Source organism: Dermochelys coriacea, chromosome 13 (assembly GCF_009764565.3).
Source record: "Dermochelys coriacea isolate rDerCor1 chromosome 13, rDerCor1.pri.v4, whole genome shotgun sequence".
Taxonomy (NCBI): domain Eukaryota; kingdom Metazoa; phylum Chordata; order Testudines; family Dermochelyidae; genus Dermochelys; species Dermochelys coriacea.
In genome coordinates, this window is record NC_050080.1 from 15,810,796 (window position 1) to 15,830,462 (window position 19,667).

Consider the following 19,667-nt stretch of genomic DNA (forward strand, 5'->3'; position numbering starts at 1 on the left):
TCCTCTCACTTGCCCTGGTTTTATGGTGGCCTGGCTGCAGTGATGTGACTAAGAATTACTTCTGATTTATGCAGCCACAAGGACCTGACTCAATGCTCACCATAGCCAGTAAGAGTATTTTCTTTGATTTCAATGATCATTGGGTAGGGTCCTAAGTGAGAAGAGAATCAAGCTCACTTTAAGTGGCCACACATCCACTTAAATCAAGTCTGACTTTGGCCCACTGCTTAGAATGGAGCATTGCTTGATTGAGAACTCCATGACCCCTTTTTGAAAAAAATCTTTGCTTGGATATTTCATTTGCTGGCTCAAGCTTTTAAATTTATTTATCAAGAGGGGGCTGATTTTTCAAAATGTATTTATTTATTAAAACTGTGACTTTATCATGTGCATGTAAACTTGAGATTTTGCATCGTCAGCCCATGACATTAGTAATAACAGTTCTTTTACTGTGAGGATGTTAACCAGCAACAATACAATAGCAGTCCTTGTACTATTGCTGGTTAACATCCTCACAGTAAAAGTGCTAGCAAGAATCCTTTAAGGCTTCTACTGTTTTTAACTGGCTAGACTCGAATGTATACATGGATACTACAGTTCCCACTAACTTCCCTGTTGCAATGGGTTAGGCAGGGTGTTTTCTATCATTAACCCTCCCTCCCCCCCCCCCTTTTTTAAGGGAATTATTACTCATCTGTTAAAAGTTGCTCGGAGCAGAAGCCTGGCACAGTAGAGTTTTGCAAATCAGAGTTTTGACCCTGTTTTGTTTGTCTTGCAAAGAGCTGCTTTACCAGAAATTTACATGCAGCCTTTTTGCAATAATACAGATTTAAACTGAAAAGTCAAGGGGACATTCAATTCTGGACCCTTTTTCTAGTGGCGTAGCCATCTGTAATTTAAACCCCCTCCACAATGACTCCAGTGGAGCTATGCCAGGTTACACCAGCTGAGGATCTACCTTGTGTAATGTGGACTTGACCCTTTGTAAAGCAACATAGACACCTGAACTGAGGGTTGAAAAGAATTCAGATCTCTCATATGGATTTTGACTCTTAGGGTTTTATCTGTCTAGGCTCATAAAGGCTACAGTAAAATAGCTCATCACAAACATTAATGAATTTATCCTCCCCACCCCCCCATTAGGCAGGTGATCTGAGGCACAGAGAGTTTAAGTGAATTGCCCAAGGTCATGCAGGAAGTCTGTGGTGAGCTGCCAACAGCACCCAGGTCTTGTAAGACCCCGTCTAGATTCCCCCAACTACAAGCCCTTCCTATGCAGTATGGATCCATAATGTCAAAATCAGAGCAGATGGAATCCACCCCCTTGCACAGAGACCAAATAAACAAGCTTGTGCAGGGAGACTATGCAGCACATGAAGATGCAGAATCCGTTCCTCAAAAAGGGCACCAGCCACCACTGTAGCCATAGCACAATCCCTTAACGTAGGTGTTTGTGACCACTCAACCGGTACTGTTGCTACTATTGTCCCCAACGCCTCCCCATGCTGACCTATGTGGGCTGGCCAGATGATTTGACATCCCTGTGTCTGCCAGTCCGCTCACACACACCCCTCCCCCGGCAGCAGATCTACCTGTTTCACTGAGCTGCTGAATGCAGGAGTGCTGAGAGGGGATAGGGGGAGTGGGTTGGTTGCTATTACACTGGGGGAATTTCACACACTGTACACTAATACCTCCCATTGTTCAGGCAGATTATGCCCAACATACCAAACTCTGCTGCATCTTTACAGAGTCCAAGGATTGTATATCAGGGCTGCAACACATTCAGAGTTACAGTCTTTTCAATGATTTATTGTGTTTTTTATTATATTACCTTAAAAATTAAAAATATGATTTAAAAAAAGTCAAAGGCCAAATTCTCAAAGGGCTTTCTTTTTCACATGTACAGTTTGTATTTATAGTGAATCATGCACATGCAAATCAGACTTCTTTTCCTGTAACAATCCAAGTTACATGCTCAAGCAGGTCACTGAAGATGCCAGCACTTCAATTCATGCCCATAATCCAAGTGAAGTGCAAAATTACCAGTGCAAATTGCACTCACAAAATGACAACCATCCTATTGAAAATGTGGCTCAATATTTGTGCATGACACAGCCAACATTTGCATGTGCCAAATGGGAATCTAATAGAAAAGCGATGGTCTCACTTTGCTCAGGTGCTTATTTGCATGTGCAAATATGGGGGAGAGGGCATTGCTGCAGTCATGGTTTTGAAGGCCCTTGGAAAACTGGACAGTAAAGTACTAACTCTAACCCAAAGTAATGCAGACTGCAGTAATGCATGGTGTTTGAGCCATACTGTTGCTTGTAGCTACTGCAGGGAACTCCAAGTATTAGGGTTCATGCATTCCATATTAAATGGAGTCACACACAAGGATAAGCTGCAGTAGGAATTCTGACCTGAAAATTTCCCTGTTCTGTTCAGCTGACATCAGATATTATTTAAATGTTCATTCTTTATTATTTAATTTTCATACTGTTTGCTTATGTCCTCATAATGTGGCTTGTCCTGTTTTAGCAGCTCTTCTGGCTTCTCATTAAAACATAAGTGACAGTACACGACAAAGCAGGCATACAACAGGCACCTTAAGATGATAACATTTTATTTATTAGTCAGATCATTTCTGTTTACTCTCAACCAAAGAGTAGTGTGATTGGGCTCAGAGGACTCCGACACTGGACTAGGCCGGCCATTTGTCTAGTCTAGTTTTGGACAGTCCTCTTTTGCTAAGGTTTGGCCCCTGTCTGGTATTGAGACAAAACCAGATGTGGTTGTGCAGATGGAGAAAACCATTTTGAATGGCATGCCGCCTTCACCCCACCAGCATGCACCATGTGTATGAGATCACGCCAGCGAGGGATGGGGGGAGGTGGTCTTCAAAATGGCTTCCTCCATGCAATGTGATTTCACTTGCACAGTGCATGTGAAGTCATGTCAGCAGGGATAGGGTCACGCCATTCCTGGAAATACTGGAATGTCTGGTATTCTGGGTATGTGGAAGTGTCCACCCTATACTGGATATTTTAACTATGGGCATTTCTACACTACAGCTGTAAGTCGACCTAATATAGCTCGACTTACAGCCAGCACGATAACTACCCTTCTTCTGTCGGTGGTGCGCATCCTCACCAGGAGCACTTCCACTGACTGAAGAGGGGCAGAGTGGGAGGGGCTGAGAGCCAGGGCTCTCAGCTCTGCGCAGCTCTCCACAGGAAGTCCAGCTATGCCCTCAGCTCTTGCCTCCCAGCTCCCTGAGCAGGGAGCCTCCAGGCAGCAGCCCAGCTGGGAGTGGGCAGCTGGGGGCTTCTGGGCTCTAACTGTCCAGCTTTCTTGACAAGACAGCCAACAGCTGATATAAGTAACACAGTGTCTATACCGACATAAGCGCTATGCCTCTCCTGGGGGTGGAATTATGATGTCGGTGTAGTAGGGCACTTACATCGGCGGGACAAGGCTGTAGTGTGTACACTGACATAATGAGGTCGATGTCAGCTGCCTTACGTACACCTAATGGTGTAGTGTAGACCAGGCCTATTCTACCACAAAAAGAGAGACATTTAGAGATGAAAGTCAGATCAGAATGCAAACTTCCTCCAAAGTTTGGGTGTGTCTGGATTTGTAGCTCCCATTCAGCCCACAATAGAAACTCTGGTCACTACAATCAGATCTGGATATGTATTCAGATTCTCCCAAAATACTGGGGAAGACAGGTTCAACATGAATGGTTTCATTCAGCCCAGTGTCGAGATAACCCTGAGCTGGGAAGATTGGCTCCAGTTGCTGTTATTTTATTTATTTGTCACGCGGTAGTGCTTAGGAGCCCCAGTTTTAGACCAGTTGTGCAAGGTGCTGTACAAACAGGATTGCTTGTCCTTCTCTTAAAGATGCAGTGTTGTGGCTCAGGCCCATTTATAGTAAGAAGACAGCAGCCTCTGGCTAGCTTAATTTACAGTCTTATTGACTCATTCTGACTTTCATTAGTACTAAATATATACAAGAATGAGAGTTTGCTCTGCAGCCCTCAGGAACCAACAGCCTGACCTGCCATAGCACAGACAAACCTCCGCTCTTCCTTACACCCATGAAACCCCACCGCAGTCCAAGAAATGGTAACCAGTCAGGTTACAAAGCTGTCTGGTTCACTGTGTTGCTCTGCTGTTTTTATTGTTGTACAGTCACTGTTGTCCACCCTGTCACCTCAGCCAATAAAACCCTGCAATGCAAATAAATGCAACATGCAGGGGAGAAAGTGAAGCTGACTGTCAAATAACCGCTACATTTCAACTGCTTCACTACTGTTTTGCACCTACCAGCTATAGTCTCGTCCATATTTGCACTGGAGACCAGATAGTAGCTGTTCTCCTGTCGCTGTGCTGTTAGCTTGGCAGCCCTGTCCTGCAGATTTTGCTTTCCTTGCGTTTTATTTTTAGCTGTAGAAACAAATGAAAAAAAATTCAGCATCCCAGATGAATTTCTCCCAGTAAGTTTAAGAAGATTAGTTTAGGTCTATTTTCCAAAAAGAGTAAGTTTTTTTCACCTTTTTGTTTTCAGCTAAAATATTAGCCGTCCCTAGACTGAAATGACCTCTTGTCATCAGGAAGAATGTGATGTTTCCATCTGAGGTGGCTGTTTTAAATTGACAGGAAATGCACATACAATATGTTTTTGATACACTGACTGAATGAACAAACGTGTTGATAAATAATTCAGCCTGCCGTTTCAGCCCACTCCTTTTATAAAGGAAATGACCCAGTAGAGTTGGTGCCCACTTCTTTCACCTCACTGCTATTTTTAGCAGTCAGAGGCTATGAAAAATTTCCATTGAAGATCTGCTCCTCTCATTTCCTGGGTAGAGAAAACAGGAAGTCCTTTAAGCTGAGCCTAAGTCGGTTTTGCATGAAACTAGAGCAATCTCACCTCCCACTGGCAGTCTGAGTACACTGCAAAGCCTCAGAAACACAACAGATCTAATAACCTTCAGCTATACAGTCGTTTCAATGAACTTGCACAAGCGGTTATGGGCAGAAGCTGATATAAGATACGGCAGGTGGAAGTTTAGGCACAAGGAGATGGTAAAAATCCCCTTCGCTGTATAATAGTTTTTTCTAAGATACCTCTACTTTTCAGTTGGCGCCTCCACCAATCAAAGTGAGGTCAGGCACATGAAAGCATATCCTGACTGGAATTAGGAAGACGTGCTAAATTCTGAGGTGTACTACCAGTGGGCTTTCTGTGCACGGAGGGGTATGTAGAAGCCCTGAATGCACTGAACTTAATATTGTTCTGCTGCATCGGTGTGGGGAGAGAATTTAGGGAGTCCAAATCTCATCTGCAGAATAAAGCAGAGATCACTGCACCCACAGTTTTTTTTCAAAAGGGACACTATTATAGTATGAAACATCAGCTGGTTTGTTACACTGGCTCTGCCTCTTTTAAGCAGTCCTTGCCCTTACCAGGTTCATTTTCTATGGAATCTTAACATGTGGCACTGAATTTTTATTCTATTCTTAGGTTCATTCTCTGATTAATTAAAAAGGGTTCAATCTTTTTCTAACCCCGCTTCAGAAAAGCATCTCCTTATTCAGATAGGGTACTGAAGCATGAGCATAAGTTCTTTCCTAAATTGGTGTCTATCTCTCTCTCTCACTTTCTCTGTACAGTGGCTTGGGGCAGAGGATACATACTGTTTTAAGAGAATTAATTCTAACAAAAAATCAAATGGTAGTTCTAAGTCCCCATGCAAGGAAGTGTGCCTGTGATTGCAAGAGCAATTAGAGATGGGATCTGGACATGGATCCAAATCAGAATTTTTGCCAAAGATTTGGGCCAAGAAGAGTGTTTGGATCTGGTGTTTTGGACTAATCCATCTGTAATGCATCCCCAGTAATTGCATGCAAAAATTAGTAACGTACTTACTATTGTGAGCATATAATCAATTTGCACAAGCAGTTGAAGTAATTTTGATCATAGATCTGGGCTTCTAATATTGAACATTTGGTTTATATGATTTTAACAAGAATTTACCAAGATAGATTGAGAGACCCATATCTTCATAAGTATGCACCTTATTTGCAAATGCAATTGCCATGATTCTGACAGGTAAAACTGAACCCACAAATAGTAAATTCTGGCAAAAATATGCACACATAATTGCGGTGCCAGATACAAATGAGATAGCTGCCCATTATCTCCATTTTAGCAGTGGAGATATGGCTGTAGGTTTTGCATCAGTTGTTCTGGCAGGGTCTGATGCCGCTTTCAGTTGGTATATCCTGGTGTGTGGGGAGTTTTCTTCTTCTGATGAGCTTGGAGGGGTTGGGGGGTTTCTGAAGGCCAGAAGAGGGGATTCAGGAAAACCTTCCCCATCTCAACATACCTTTCAAATCCGTGGATCCTATACATGCCTATCACTATATGTGGTATACCTCATCCAGTGCACTGAATGCCCCAATAACAACTATGGGGAGTACGCTTCCCAGACCTGAAGAAAAGCTCTGTGTAAGTGCGAAAGTGTCTCTCTTTCACCAGCAGAAGTTGGTCCAATAAAAGATATTACCTAATATCCTGGGAGCAATACAGCTACAACACTGCATACTACAGTAGAATCTCAGGGTTATGAACACCATAATTATGAACTGACTGGTCAACCACACACCTCATTTGGAACCGGAAAAAAAAGCAACAGAGACCAAAAAAAAAAAAAAAGAAAAGGCAAATACAGTTCTGTGTTAAACAAACTACTAAAAAAAGGTGTGTGTGGGGGGGGATTTTTCTTCTGCATAGTAAAGTTTCAAAGCTGTATTAAGTCAATGTTCAGTTGTAAACTTTTGAAAGAACAACCATACCATTTTGTTCAGAGTTGCAAACATTTCAGAGTTATGAACAACCTCCATTCCAGAGATGTTCTTAACTCTGAGGTTCTACTGTATATGGTAACACATAATGATGTTGTTTTGGGTTTCTGCATAGAAAAGCAAGGATGGGAGTACACTAATGCATTCTGTTGGTCTTTATTATTAATCACCAGCACACAATGTCAGGAGGTTAGAGTAATAATTGTATAAAGAGGCATGGAACATGGAAGTTTTATTTCTGTGCTATAAAGAAAAATACACTATGCGACAAATATGTTTAAGGCCAGATTTTCAGAAAAATACTTTTGCACATGACTTACATGCACAGAATTTTCAATCCAAGCACACAAGTTTGGCATCTGTAAAAATGCACTTCCCAAAATCTGGTGCTTCACTTTTCTAATTTTTCTTACTTCATCTTGGTAAGAATGTCAATATCCACTGACTCTTTGGGACTTTTTTTCTATGAAGCAGGAAAATAATTATTTTATGCAAAGGACATCAGATGCATGATCACAGGACACAAAAGGTTATTCTGATTGTATAGTGCTTGAAATGTGCTGAACACTATATAGAAAACAACAATACATGGGTGTTGTCCCAAAATGTTTACCATCTAAAGGCCCAATCCTGTGACCCCACTTCAACTAGGCATAGTCCGGGATAGTAAACAGTATACTAATATCTAGAATTACACCCATAAGTAAGTGTTTACAGGATCAAGCCCTACTTTAGACATGACACAACAAATGGGATTAAACAGTATGGACAGGATTGAGTGACAAAGTGTAGATCAAATAAGATCATGTGGTTACTCAGTTTAGGCATGTGCACATTTTGGTGATCCAGCTGGAAACTGAGTTATATGAGTGTTTGGGTTTTTTGTTAATAATAGATGTGTTATCATTATTAAATGTCAAGAGAATGTTTGAGTCTTAACAGCAAAACCTGTTCATATTGTTTTGGATTCCCATCACTTTCAGAACATGCTAAATCTCTTTCCCCTTTTTCATTTCACAGTTAATGAAATTATCAGGAAGGAGTTTTCTGGACTCCCTGCCAGAAATCAGACGTAGAAGAAGAGATTTGTGAGACAACTTTTACTGAATCCTTCCATAACTGACCTGTTTAGATCCTTCCAGTGCCCCTTCAACCTCCTGCTTCCTTAATCTTTCATCTCAAGGCACCAATTCAATGCAAGGAACAATGTATTGGCATCAAACTGACAGCCTTGACTAAGCAGCTCGCCACCTCTCTCTGTAAACATCAAAAGGACACCCTTCCTTTAGTCCAAAGATTGTATTGTTCTCATATAACACGGTATGTGTCTTGCCTGCTGCAAAAATATATAGATATCATAATAAGAGAGAAGAAAGGCGTCACTCCAGAGCTCTGTTCTACAACAAATGTGGTTATATATTAGCACTTAATTCAGTGGGGATGGGAAATAAGGGTAGAGGGAGTGCCTGTTTTTTATATAAGATTAACAACACTTTGCATTTAAATAGCAACACCTTTCCATCCAGATCTCAAAGCCCTTTACAAACGCAGGTTACACACTATTATTCCCAATGTTATCAATGGGGGTAACTGAGGCACCAAGCAGTTAAGTGACTTGCACAAGTCAGGCCACATCTACACCATGGGTTCTACATTGATGGAAGGTGTTTTTCCATCGCTCTAGGTAATCCACCTCTCCCAGGGGCAGCAACTAGGTCAATGGACAAATTCTTCCATCAACTTAGCTGCATCTATCCCCGGGGGTTAGGTCAGCAAAGCTATGGTACGCAAGGGTGTGGCCATGTCAACCTAATATTTTAGAGTAGACCAAGTCTCAGTCTTATCTGAGAACAGAACCCAGGCTTCCTGACTCCTACTCCTGTGCTCGGCACACCAAACTGTAGTTGCCACATGAATCCAAGACATTCTTTGTTGTTTTTAATCAGAGCTGATGTGCCTTTGAAGGCAAGGGATGCTTAAAGAAAATTAAGTTAAAAGAGCAATTACAAATTTCTAATGTACAGCCCAAGTTAAAATAACCCCTGATAAAATGAAGCGGATGCATCTATTGGAGTTACAAAATTCAAGCAGAATTATGCCTGTCAAAATACTTTGCGATTGACCCAAATTAGTGGTTAGCCAATACATTGACAGCTTTTAATTTTTTTATTCTAGTAAAGTGCTGCTGTTTATTTTCTAATAGAACCTGCCTTCAATTCGTAACTGCTCTCATTTAGAAGCCACAACATTTAACCGTGCAAGCTGCAGGGGAAAGAAATTACATCTAAAAGAAGCCACACATTTATTTGTCTTTTTTTTCTTTAGCTTTGAAAAGCCAGCAGCAATTTACAGAAAGGCTGAACCTCCTTGTTAGTCTAATAAATTAGCTATGTATGACTTCTAGCGCTAACACATAGTTTGAATATACTGTGCTCAAGAAAGGTAATCACAATAAGAAACAGAATATGGATAATATTTGCCATTTGCAGTTGCACAGCTAGTAAGCTTGTCAAGTTTCATGCTTTCCATTTTTAGTGTGTTATTGCTTCCGTGACATGATAAAAAGATATCATACCTGGATAATATAAATACATTAAGGGCTAACCATAATATTGCTGCAAATATGTAATAATCTTTTGTTAAATTAATGAAATCAATATCCTTAAGAGTGCTTGTAGAAAATTTGCAGTGCTAAAGATTGCTCTAGAAGGCACATTAGCTAAAGTCTCAAGGGTTTCAAAGCAAAGATTGCCAGTACTCATGTGTCTACATGGTGACAGCATGAATTAGGTTGTATGAAAATATTAGATCAGAACTTCTGAAGCAGAACTTCTGTAGAATGTTTGCCCAATGCTGCAAGAAAGATAAGTGCATAAACCCCCATAGAATAAGTACTGGGTTTGGCACAGCTATTCTTCGTGAGTTTTGTGAAAATATATATTTTCTGCCACTAAATTCTACCAGTTAAGCTATGCAACATCTTATATCCTGGAGAGAGTAAGTGGATAGCATTTCACTAACTCTCTCCAGGATATAAGCCTTTGCATAGCTTCAGAATGCCTGATTAAGAAATTGACCTGAACCAAAATCTTGGATCTTAAACAACCCAGGATCTTTGGAGTATCTGAAATCAGAATTTTGCAAATGGGAAAAACCAAAAGCCTGGATTCAAACCTTCTTAGGTCATTTAAAAGTCTGGGTTTATAGCCTGAATAGAATTTTGTGGCTTGCTTGAGCCCCCTTTCTATTCTTAATCAAAAAGTTGATTAGATATGTGGCCTCCTTATGAAGTTTGCTGCTTCTTTTTTTTTCAGGTGGGTCAAACATATACTGCTCATGTATACAGTGCTAGTGTAACACACAGACCAAGCAGGAGCATTTCTTCCAGTTGGAAGGTATTCTGCTTTGTACGATTAGAATCTTTTTGAGAAGGTCATTTTCCCATATGCCATTTCAGCAATACGAAAAGTGATTATCACTCAATACTGCCAGCAGTGGATGTTTCAGTCTGCCATTCATATAGCCAACTACACATGCTCCATCCGTAAATAATACAACAAAAGTATCAAGTCCTGGTCCTGTACCCACTGAAGTCAATAGACATTTTGCCATTGACTTCCATGGGAACAAGCCTAGGGCTTTGAATATGATGAATTAAAAATGACCTAGATGTAGTGGAATTATTGGATATTATTCAATAACTCTAGGTGCTCTGTTTTAATATGTTTAATTTCCTCAAAACTTGCTTTAATAATGCAGTGTACCATGAGATATTCGAGATCTTTGGTTCTTTCTAAGGCAGATACAGTTCCGGGCAAAACATCCCATTGTTTCGAATTGTCTTGGTTCTCGAGGAGCAAAGTCATCTTGCATAAGTTGTTTATTTCAGCTGACTTTACTTGAGCAAATGTGTAGTCCAAAGGAGTTTTCCAGTTTTACACAATTTTGGCATAGAAGTAATTTAAAGCTACCATAAAAATTACTTGGCAGATTTTTTTCCCATATGGACTCTCTTCTTGTTGGATTTTAATAAGCAGCATGAAGAAATATGTGAACTAATTATTTTGTTTACATAATAAATTGGCTAGATGGCATGTTCTAAAAAACACTGCAACTCATTAGGTGATAGTTTAAAAATAAAACCCCAAGAAGGGACAGGTTTTCAACAGCATTATACATACAAATGCATGCCTGACTTGGACAAGTATACGGGGTAATTGCACACACAAATCCACTAGAAACCTTGGTCATCTCAACATGCAATTACTCAAATGAAATGTGAAATCATGGTACAGGTGTTCCCATTAAGTGTGCCTAGCTGTTCTGGCACTGCCCCTAAATTATCAGTTGAGCATCCTGCATCATTTCCCCATTTTACATATTAGGCTTTTCTTACCATGATACATTAATGTATAAACTACACAGGAACTAAGGCTTTGATCCTTACAATGTGACACCCACATGGAGTTCCACGGAAGTCACATTACAGGATCTGCCTGTTAAACATGCTCTCTCTCCTATTTTGATGGAAGACTTGTTTTGTTTTTGTTTTTAAATCCATTGATCTTACATTTTCCTTCAAGAGCTAGGCTGGGTAGGGTGGGATAGTAATTTTTATGTGCTTCAAGGGTTCTATTGCTGCTTGCATTAAGCTGGATGCTTTTCTTCCTAAAGTTTAACACATAGCTAATTAGATGTATTTGTGTATGTGCATGTACACACATATGTTATATACTTGGGTTGCAATCCTGCAACTGGCACCAAAGGGACAGATCACTGCACCCACATGATGTCAGCTAAAGGATTAAGGCTCTTCATACATGTATATAATATAGACTACATTTTAGTGGTTTTATTTACAGCTACATGTAGTCTGCTTATACTACTGTATCTGCTTTTCATCATTTTACATGCAAAACATTTGATAAATAATATAGTCTTAACTAACGTCATATTTATTTCTGGAGAGAGGAAGGCGGATCCTAAGACACAGAGTTACGCAGTTTTATCTCTTAAAAATGTTATAGCTATGCTGAATAGCTTCAAAATATATAGTACTAAATTATTTCTCTCTTTTTTTTTGCTGAGCAGTGTTTTTCCAGTATTAATATTGTTACATAAATAAAAATTGCTCTCTTACTTCTCTGTAGAAACATTAGGTTCACCTTGGAAGAGTTAATAGCATTTGTGAGTAATTTGTTCTCACTTTATCTGGAAAATAGCCATATTTGCACATGAGGAAATTCTGTCTTTCCTCAGTTATCTGAATGTTTCACCACAGTGCCTTCCTGCTATTGTACCAAAGGCCCTCCAAATATACTGTCTGCAGGGTGAACAACTCTAATGCGTTTTCCATCAATGTTATACCATGCTAAGTGCATGGGGCTCATTGTAACCCAAAAGTTCATCTAGCTGTCTTTTTTCCCCCCCACACTTTTCCATCATAGCTTTGGCTGCCAATTACAGGATGCACTTCTATAAACTGTTGCATCAATTATATAAATACATAAAATAAAATAATCATTCTTGATACATAAACAATCTGAGAGCGTAATGGGAGTTGACAGCTATAAGGAAGTTTTTATGTCAGCTACAAATGTTGTAAGTAAAGTTTGCCAGGGGAGTAATTGCTTGTGAAGAGATTTGCAATGAAATATGCAGCCCAGTTTTGTTTTTCTCCATGAGAATGAGCAAAATGTAAGATCTGAACAGCAGCAGTGGATTGAAAGTGTCTATTGTATGTGTTTTTATTGGTAGAAAGAATGTAGAAGAGCCACGTTTTTTTGCACTTGCTTTATTTGTATCCATGTAAATATGTATTACTTCATTCTTCTTGTAGGAATACACCATTTTCTGAATGTAGTATATTTCCAAAGACAGCACTATGTTATTCTCTATTGTATAAAAATGCTGCTGCTTGATAATATATCTAAAACAGTTCTCAAAATTAGCTAGCATGTTTTTTAATATATTTTGTAATCCATATCTTAAAAAATAAAAGTGTCTATGCTTTTTATCTGCCCCAAATATGCAACATCTTTTGCATTAGAAATGGTATTTATAAAGGATTGTTTTGTATTTTTTCCAAGTGGATTAATTTCTCTCTGCATTTGTTACTGAACTTTTCCTCCATAAGATAAATGATTTCAAGTTGGTATTTGATAAGTGTTCCAAAGACTCCAGATGTGTTTTTGAACACAGTATTTTTCTAAATATTTTTCTAAATACTTCAGTGTGACCTGTTTTCCTATTAATCAGTTTCCAAATTGCTACTTATCACAGAACAATTGTTTCTTACATGGATTCAAGAAAATGTCTGCCTAAATTTAAGATATAAAACTAGGTCACACACCACCAGGTTTGACCCATTTTAAATGATCTGATGGCTCAATTTAGTATTTACATTGAATGTTTGTTATTTATACTGTTTGTGCTTATGGAACTGGGAGAGGTGCCCACATTGGATTTAGAAAAAGTGAACCACAGATTCCCCAAAATTCAGTTACTTATTGTTTCCTATGGAATATGTGGTGCGTGTACTGTCCATGATTTCACACATGCAATTCTAAAGCATTTAGTTTGATATGAAAAGGGATAGACACCAATGTACCAATTAGCTCTTAATACAATAGGAACTATCCAATCCTTTGAACATTTCACATGAAGTTAGCAAACCTTTCTCTTACATCTGTGCTACTGTGTAACCCCAGTGAATGACAGTTGCTAACAATCTGCTTAAACAGCATCAATCACCTGACTAGTCTATGTAAGATTTGTAAAAGCGGCAAAGAGTCCTGTGGCACCTTATAGACTAACAGACGTATTGGAGCTTAAGTTTTCGTGGGTGAATACCCACTTCGTCGGATGCAGGTAGTGGAAATTTCCAGAGGCAGGTATAAATATGCAAGGAAGAATCAGGCTAGGAATAATGAGGTTAGTTCAATCAGGGAGGATGAGGCCCTCTTCTAGCAGTTGAGGTGTGAACACCAAGGGAGGAGAAACAGCTTTTGTAGTTGGCGAGCCAGTCAGAGTCTTTGTTTAATCCTGAGCTGATGGTGTCAAATTTGCAAATGAACTGAAGCTCAGCAGTTTCTTCAAAGTTTCTTCATATTTCTACCTGCCTCTGGAAATTTCTACTACATGCATCTGACGAAGTGGGTATTCACCTATGAAAGCTTATGCTACAATCCGTCTGTTAGTCTATAAGATGCCACAGGACTCTTTGCTGCTTTTACAGATCCAGACTAACACGGCTACCCCTCTGATATGTAAGATTTGTTTATCTATTTTTAAATTTTTCCTGGGGTGTAATCCAAAGAAATAAACTGGTACCTGACTAATGTTGCAATAAAGTTTCAAATGCCGGTGCTGGTAGTTGTGTATGATCATATAGGCTACCAACGAGAGGCAATCAGGGCAAAAGTTTATATTTTGAGTTTCCTTCGCTAACTCCCCTGAAACTGCTATAGAAAAGCTGGAAGATTCCAGTAATAATGACCTATGCAGATGCTACATCGATATACTGAGTTTCCAAACAATCCATGTATCTGTTGTAGAGTAGATGGGTTATTTTCAAATAGTACTAAGGACTAGACTGCAATGCTCATACTCATGCTGAGCAGTACCTTACTACATGAGTAGTCCAATGGGTGTCGGAAGGTTGGAGACTATGGGTGTAGTCAGGTGCTATTCAGTGTCAGTAAGGGTGGCATAATTGGGCAATAAGGAAGTAAATACATTATAAAAGTAACTATGTTCAGCTAACACTCTGCATTAAATGCGGATACTCACCTGAAGTGAATAAATAACTTACAAATAGACATTTACTACTAAATTGCTTGCAGAAAAGTCTATGTTTAAAAAGTGAAGAGGGATTTATATCACACACATTCCTATGCAAAACATTGTTAACCTCCAATTCAATGATTTTTCCTATCTGTAAAATATTTTTATATAGCTTGTACTATGATAGTTAAGCAATAAATCAAAGGACAACATCTGCAGCATGTGTGTTGTGTGTTCTTAAATACCTGTATCACCTTATTTACAGTAATTAGGCTTGATCTTGTAACCTTCACTCTCCCGAATAATGCCAATGAGACTGCTTTTGTGGGACTTTTCAGGCACGCTAGTATGAGTAAAGATTTCCGAACTGGCACCATTGTTTGCAAACTAGATACTCAGTGTCCCTCTGAATCAAGGTCTTCTCTGGTTTCTGTAGATCAGATTTAATTACATAGTAAAAAGAAGTAATAAAGTCCATCCTTAGCTCTCAACAGTCATTTTCTGTTTTCCTAGTAAGAGAACCAAACAGGCCAAATTAACAGATGCTCTGTAGAGTGTTAAAAATGGTACAAATTTAAGTTCCATTTGAGCAAAGTATTCATATACACAGTTTACAGTTATTGGGGATGTGATCCGTTTAATTTGTGTTCATCTAAATCCCAACTGTGCAGTTCTTTTCTGGACACACTAAAAGGTACATTTTCATACTGCTGTGCTGGAAAGGCACCCAGAAAACCCATTATTTCTTGGTAACAGTTAAGTTTATGTAGCATACGATTAAAGACATTTACCTTAACAAAATCAATATTATCCTTTGCATTTAAAAATACAAAATTCAAACCATATTTGATGCATTTATTGGACATGGAAGCAAATGCTTTGCTTAGTCGAAGCAAGAACCATGTGGAAGTTCTTAACTCCCATTACACTGCACAAAGGCTGGGAAGCCCATAAACCAGACAAGCTTAGCCAACAAAGAAGCTGTTACTGGCTAGGGGGAACATTTTATGACGAGCAAATATATGGCACACAGAATTTTAGCTGTATTCAGCAACAGGAAAATGGAAGTAACTTAACCTCAAAATTCCACAAGTAAGGCTGAAAACTTTAGCACCTGAGCTGATGCTCTGGCTTTAATTAATTTCTTGGGCCCAAAACAGAATCCTACAATGGTACCCCAAATTTTCATTCTTAACTGAATGTCTTGGATTTTGTCTAGTATGGTAACTTGCCAGTTCTCATGCTTCACTGTGTAAATAAGTGATCTACAAGATTTTGATAACAAATTTAATTTACTGCATTTAAGAAGCCCCTTTTCAGCCTGATACCAGGCTCTTTTTATAAATACATCATGATGAATGCCTTGTTCTGTAATAAATGCTCTTTAAGCACCATTGCATTCACTGTACTAAGTTTAAACTGTTTGCCATTAAGGCCCCAAACTAGTAAATGTGCCCCAAACGACATCTTAAATCCTATTAGTTATCATGGTCCCCACTCATCATGATAACAGCTTAGATAGCATGAAGATTGGAGCAAGAGAGGCTATCTTCTAGGTCCCAATGCATGGATGAGAAGAGAATGGCATTACATTTATTAGCAACCAAGGAACTTTTTAAAGAAGGGAAAGCCTATGGGCTCCACCATAACCAAAGGTTAAGACTACTGGCACAGAAAATTGCTGGTCGGGGGGCAGCTTGGAAGCCCAGGGAAAAGGTAGCAGGTGCTGAGCTACATTCAACTTACACAGACACATCTGTTAGGGTGACAGCACTATAAAAAGCAACTCCTTATCCAGCAAATGGTAGGACAGAAATTACAGCTGAAAAGGAGCTGCAGATCACAAAAATAAAATTGTCAGGCAAAAGAGTGAAGGCACATGGCATAAAATAAAAACTATTAGGGCCAGAGCCTCAGCTGGCATATCTCCATTAACATCACTGGAGCTACAGTGATTTGACTTCTTATGGGACAGACCCTCAGTTGGTGTAAAAGAGTAAAATACGTGAACTGGAATAAAAGAATATCAGGGTTAGAAGGGACCTCAGGAGGTCATCTAGTCTAACCCCCTTGTCAAAGCAGGACCAGTCCGCAACTAAATCATCCCAGACAGGGCTTTGTCAAGCCTGACCTAAAAAAGGATGGAGATTCCACCACCAGCCTAGGTAACCCATTCCAGTGCTTCACCACCCTCCTAATGAAAAAGCTTTTCCTAATACCCAGCCTAAACCTCCCCCACTGCAACTTGAGACCATTACTCCTTGTTCTGTCATCTGCTACCACTGAGAACAGTCTAGATCCATCCTCTTTGGAACCACTTTTCAGGTAGTTGAAAGCAGCTATCAACCCCCATCCTCATTCTTCTCTTCTGCAGACTAAATAATCCCAGTTCCCTCAGCCTCTCCTCATAAGTCATGTGCTCCAGCACTCTAATCATTTTTGTTGCCCTCCGCTGGATTCTTTCCAATTTTTCCACATCCTTGTAGTGTGGGTCCCAAAACTGGACACAGTACTCCAGATGAGGCTTCACCAATGCTAAATAGAAGAGAATGATCACATCTCTCAATCTGCTGGCAATGCTCCTACTTATACAGCCCAAAATGCCATTAGCCTTCTTGGCAACAAGGGCACATTGTTGACTCATATCAACTTCTCGTCCACTGTAACCCCTAGGTCCTTTTCTGCAGAACTGCTGCCTCGCCACTCAGTCCCTAGTCTGTAGCAGTGCATGGGATTCTTCCGTCCTAAGTGCAGGACTCTGCACTTTTCCTTGTTGAACCTCATCACATTTCTTTTGGCCCAATCCTCTAATTTGTCTAGGTCCCTCAGTATCCTATCCCTACCCTCCAGCATATCTACCACTCCTCCCAGTTTAGTGTCATCTGCAAACTTGCTGAGGGTAATAGCTGGTAGTGGCAGAGGATCTTTAATAATAGGCTTTACTGAAACATGGTGGAATGACAAATGTTGATGTTTACCAAAATATAAAGGAACAACTAATTGGGGAAGTAACCCTGAACCTACAAGGTTCCACAGAGCCTAAAGAGATACAGTGGGTGAGTGCAGAGGACCAGGCAGTAGAATCTGTATGGATACAAAGCTCAAGTCATAAAAATACAGATCTACCACTTGCCTCCTGATAAGGGAAAGGATACTGAGAGCACAATGACAGGTTTCAAGTAGCAGCCGTGTTAGTCTGTATTCGCAAAAAGAAAAGGAGAACTTGTGGCACCTTAGAGACTAACAAATTTATTAGAGCATAAGCTTTCGTGAGCTACAGCTCACTTCATCAGATGCATTTGGGTGGAAAAAACAGAGGGGAGATTTATATACACACACAGAGAACATGAAACAATGGGTTTATCATACACACTGTAAGGAGAGTGATCACTTAAGATAAGCCATCACAAGCAGCAGGGGGAGGAAAGGAGGAAAACCTTTCATGGTAACAAGCAAGGTAGGCTATTTCCAGCAGTTAACAAGAATATCTGAGGAACAGTGGGGGGTGAGGTGGGGTGGGGGGGAGAAATAACATGGGGAAATAGTGTTACTTTGTGTAATGACTCATCCATTCCCATGGACTCGAAGCCATCAGGAACAGTATCCCCGATAATGTCATGGGTAACCTGGTGGCTGAACTTTGTGACTTTGTCCTCACCCATAACTATTTCACATTTGGGGACAATGTATACCTTCAAATCAGCGGCACTGCGATGGGTACCCGCATGGCCCCACAGTATGCCAACATTTTTATGGCTGACTTAGAACAAAGCTTCCTCAGCTCTCGTCCCCTAATGCCCCTACTCTACTTGCATTACATTGATGACATCTTTATCATCTGAACCCATGGAAAAGAAGCCCTTGAGGAATTCCACCATGATTTCAACAATTTCCATCCCACCATCAACCTCAGCCTGGACCAGTCCACACAAGAGATCCACTTCCTGGACACTACGGTGCTAATAAGCGATGGTCACATAAACACCACCCTATATCGGAAACCTACTGACCGCTATTCCTACCTACATGCCTCTAGCTTTCATCCAGATCATACCACACGATCCATTGTCTACAGCCAAGCTCTACGATATAACCGCATTTGCTCCAACCCCTCAGACAGAGACAAACACTTACAAGATCTCTATCATGCATTTCTACAACTACAATACCCACCTGCTGAAGTGAAGAAACAGATTGACAGAGCCAGAAGAATACCCAGAAGTGACCTACTACAGGACAGGCCCAACAAAGAAAATAACAGAACGCCACTAGCCATCACCTTCAGCCCCCAACTAAAACCTCTCCAACGCATCATCAAGGATCTACAACCTATCCTGAAGGACGACCCATCACTCTCACAGATCTTGGGAGACAGGCCAGCCTTTGCTTACAGACAGCCCCCCAATCTGAAGCAAATACTCACCAGCAACCACACACCACACAACAGAACCACTAACCCAGGAACCTATCCTTGCAACAAAGCCCGTTGCCAACTCTGTCCACATATCTATTCAGGGGATACCATCATAGGGCCTAATCACATCAGCCACACTATCAAAGGCTCGTTCACCTGCGCATCTACCAATGTGATATATGCCATCATGTGTCAGCAATGCCCCTCTGCCATGTACATTGGCCAAACTGGACAGTCTCTACGTAAAAGAATAAATGGACACAAATCAGACGTCAAGAATTATCACATTCAAAAACCAGTTGGAGAACACTTCAATCTCTCTGGTCACTCGATTACAGACCTAAGAGTGGCTATCCTTCAACAAAAAAGCTTCAAAAACAGACTCCAACGAGAGACTGCTGAATTGGAATTAATTTGCAAACTGGATACAATTAACTTAGGCTTGAATAGAGACTGGGAATGGATGAGTCATTACACAAAGTAAAACTATTTCCCCATGTTATGTGGCGTTCTGTTATTTTTTTTATGCCTTATATGATTCCTTCTGGAAACAGCTGGTTCTAGAGAATACAAGAGTATAACAGACAGCT

General features: G+C 40.1%; 1 protein-coding gene and 1 long non-coding RNA gene across 8 annotated transcripts in view; one reads left to right on the top strand and one right to left on the bottom strand.

Annotated features, from left to right (window-relative positions):
* LOC122456390 overlaps window positions 1–4,850 on the bottom strand; it is a 29,741-nt gene extending 24,891 nt beyond the window's left edge. Inside the window, exons 1-2 of the long non-coding RNA XR_006275308.1 lie at window positions 4,562–4,850; window positions 4,335–4,454 (exon numbers count right to left, since the gene is read on the bottom strand). This is a non-coding gene — a long non-coding RNA (uncharacterized LOC122456390). The remainder of the gene's footprint in view (window positions 1–4,334; window positions 4,455–4,561) is intronic.
* The window catches only part of NFATC2 (nuclear factor of activated T cells 2), a 131,084-nt gene extending 116,209 nt beyond the window's left edge, over window positions 1–14,875 (top strand). For all 7 annotated transcript variants that reach the window (XM_038369583.2, XM_038369590.2, XM_038369586.2 and 4 more), the window contains one exon: window positions 7,899–14,875. In XM_038369583.2, the coding sequence (XP_038225511.1) occupies window positions 7,899–7,954 (56 nt within the window). In that variant the 3' untranslated portion in view covers window positions 7,955–14,875. The remainder of the gene's footprint in view (window positions 1–7,898) is intronic.
* The last annotated feature ends 4,792 nt before the right edge of the window (window positions 14,876–19,667 follow it).